General features: G+C 34.6%; 1 protein-coding gene across 1 annotated transcript; it reads left to right on the top strand.

The window, feature by feature from the left end:
- The first annotated feature begins 335 nt into the window (after positions 1-335).
- LOC107991587 (uncharacterized mitochondrial protein AtMg00810-like) lies at positions 336-912 on the top strand. Its single transcript, XM_017046733.1, has 3 exons — positions 336-569; positions 635-687; positions 792-912. The coding sequence occupies exons 1-3, from the start codon at positions 336-338 to the stop codon at positions 910-912; spliced, it is 408 nt and encodes a 135-aa protein (XP_016902222.1).
- Positions 913-2,573: the final 1,661 nt, after the last annotated feature.

The raw sequence follows: 2,573 nt of genomic DNA, 5'->3' as shown, positions 1-2,573 counted from the left end.
CTATATCAACTTGATGTTAAGAATGCATTCTTGAATGGTGATTTAGAAGAAGAAGTGTATATGAGTCCTCCATAAGGATTCGAAGCCTAGTTCGGCCATCACGTTTGCAAACTTCGAAAGTTCTTGTATGGGTTGAAACAGTCAAGAAGAGCTTGATTTGACAAATTTACCACCTTTGTCAAGTCTCAAGTGTACACTCAGGGGAATTCTGATCACACTTTATTCGTAAAAGTCTCCAAGTATGAAAAAATTACAGTTTTGATAGTTTATGTTGATGACATTATACTGTTCTATCTGACGATGATATCAATGAAATTCTCCAATTAAAAAGGAAGATGGGGTATAAGTTTGAAATTAAGGACTTGGAGAATCTGAAATACTTCCTTGGGATGGGAATTGCCAGATCTAGAGAGGGTATCTCTGTATCCAAGAGGAAATACATCCTTGATGTGTTAACTAAGACAGGTATGTTAGAATGTCGTCCCACTGATACACCTATTGAGCTCAACGTCAAACTCAAAGATACAAGTGACAAAGTTCTAATAGACACAGAAAAGTATCAGTGCCTGGTGAGCAAACTGATTTATTTCACACTAGATTTGACATATCATATGTTGTGAGTACTATTAGTCAGTTCATGCAAACTCCTTACAAAGAAGACATGAAGGCAATAAATCGAATCATGAGGTATTTGAAAACAACCCCTTGTAAGGGATTGAGATTCAGAAAAACTAACAAAATGTGTATGAGGCATATAAAGATTCTAACTTGGTAGGATCTATTGTTGATAGAAAATCTACCTTTGGGTACTGTACTTTTGTATGGGACAATCTCGTCACTTGGAGAAGCAAGAAGCAAGGGGTTGTTGCTAGGAGTAGTGCTGAAGCTGAATACAGAGCCATGAGTTTGTGAATCTGTAAGGAAATTTAGCTTCAAAAGGTGTTATCATCACTTCACCAGGACTATGAAGGGCTTATGAAACTTTTCTGCGATAATAAGTTGGCTATCAGTATTGGTAATACCCCGGTCCAACATGAAAAAATTGACGGAAACCGAGACATGCGCAACAGAAGAAAGAATCGAAATTTACTCTAAATGCAATTAACCTCTTTAGTAATTAACTTGCTTAATAACTACCCTAATTAAACTAAATTAGAGTTAATAGAAGTCATACCTTCGTAGCTTTTCGATTCTCGATATCTCCTCACGAACACGAATTCGAGACCACGACTAGAATTGATATATTATTCTCCTGACTTAGAACCGGGTTGTGGAACCCGTAAGCTGGAAGAAATTTATAGAGATATGTAATTTGGAGGTGAAAATTAGGTTGAGACTTTAGAGAGAAAAAGAATTTGGTATAAGTTTTTTGTAAAATAAAATTACCAAAATTTGCAAAAGTCTTCAAAATTTTGGAAAAAAAAATCCTTTAAATAAGCTAATTACATGCAAAAGTTTTTAAAACTAATTACATGCTCTTTAAATTGCATGTAATTAGTTTCTTAAATCTTAACACCCAATAATCCACTAATTATTTGTCCGTCTTGACTAATTTCGACCTCCCGAGCATGAGTCCCCATTCATTTTTCTAAAATCTAAATCATATTTGAATCTAAAGTCGGTCAAAGTTTGACTTTTCAAAGTCAAAAGTCAACATTTTAACTTTTTACAACTTTGACCATTTCCATCAATTTCGAGCTTCTGAATATGAATCTCTATTCATACTTTCAATATTTAAATCATATTTAAACATAAAACTCTATCTCAAACTTATAACCCACGACTATATCATATATATTCGTCGGTTTCTCTCTCTTTACCTAATTAGAACAATTTAAATTATTTCAACATATGTTCTAAGTTAATTCCATATGAGCTAGCAGAGGAACCTAATGGACCTACGATCTTGGACTCCAACGATCCGAGATTAACTGGCTAAATCCTTTTAGACCAAGTTAATCAACATTCGTTAACTAAAGTCCGGGTGATTCCACTAAAGTCTCATAATTGCACTGTCCTCGCTATAGATATATTTATGTTCATCTAATATAACCATAATCAGTAAGTTAATCCTTCATGGGTTGTTTGTAACCTCAATTGGGTCTAAATATTGTTTTACTCCCGAGACTATATCTTGTTCCTTAAGTCTCATTGATCCACTATTAAACAATTGATTTAAGGTTCAACCTATAAACTGAATCCCTCTCGGGTCAATGAGAGGGTTAGACCTCTTGTTCAAGACTTGGACTCAGTCCTTAAGGGAATAACCTATCTACTAACTCTAAAGCAAGTATGAGTGAGTTCTATCTTGCGCCCTATATCTCTAGCCATCCACCCAGTTTTACCTCTGAAATGGGAGGCTTGTTGGACCAGCGCCGTTAAGTTGCCCTCACCTATGTAGATCTAAAGATAATATCATTTGAACAGAAGTTTATAGTTAGCTCAGGATTAAGATTAAGTTACTTAGGTCATCAATAAGTCGAAATAGTTAGTTTTATATAGTCAACGGTGTTATAATTTAAAAATGACTATTTCATGGTTTCAGTCTTACGTAAACTCTTTACAGAGGATGT

This window comes from Cucumis melo, chromosome 1, assembly GCF_025177605.1.
Source record: "Cucumis melo cultivar AY chromosome 1, USDA_Cmelo_AY_1.0, whole genome shotgun sequence".
NCBI classification, from domain to species: Eukaryota; Viridiplantae; Streptophyta; class Magnoliopsida; order Cucurbitales; family Cucurbitaceae; genus Cucumis; species Cucumis melo.
This window is presented reverse-complemented; position numbering and strand designations above follow the sequence as displayed.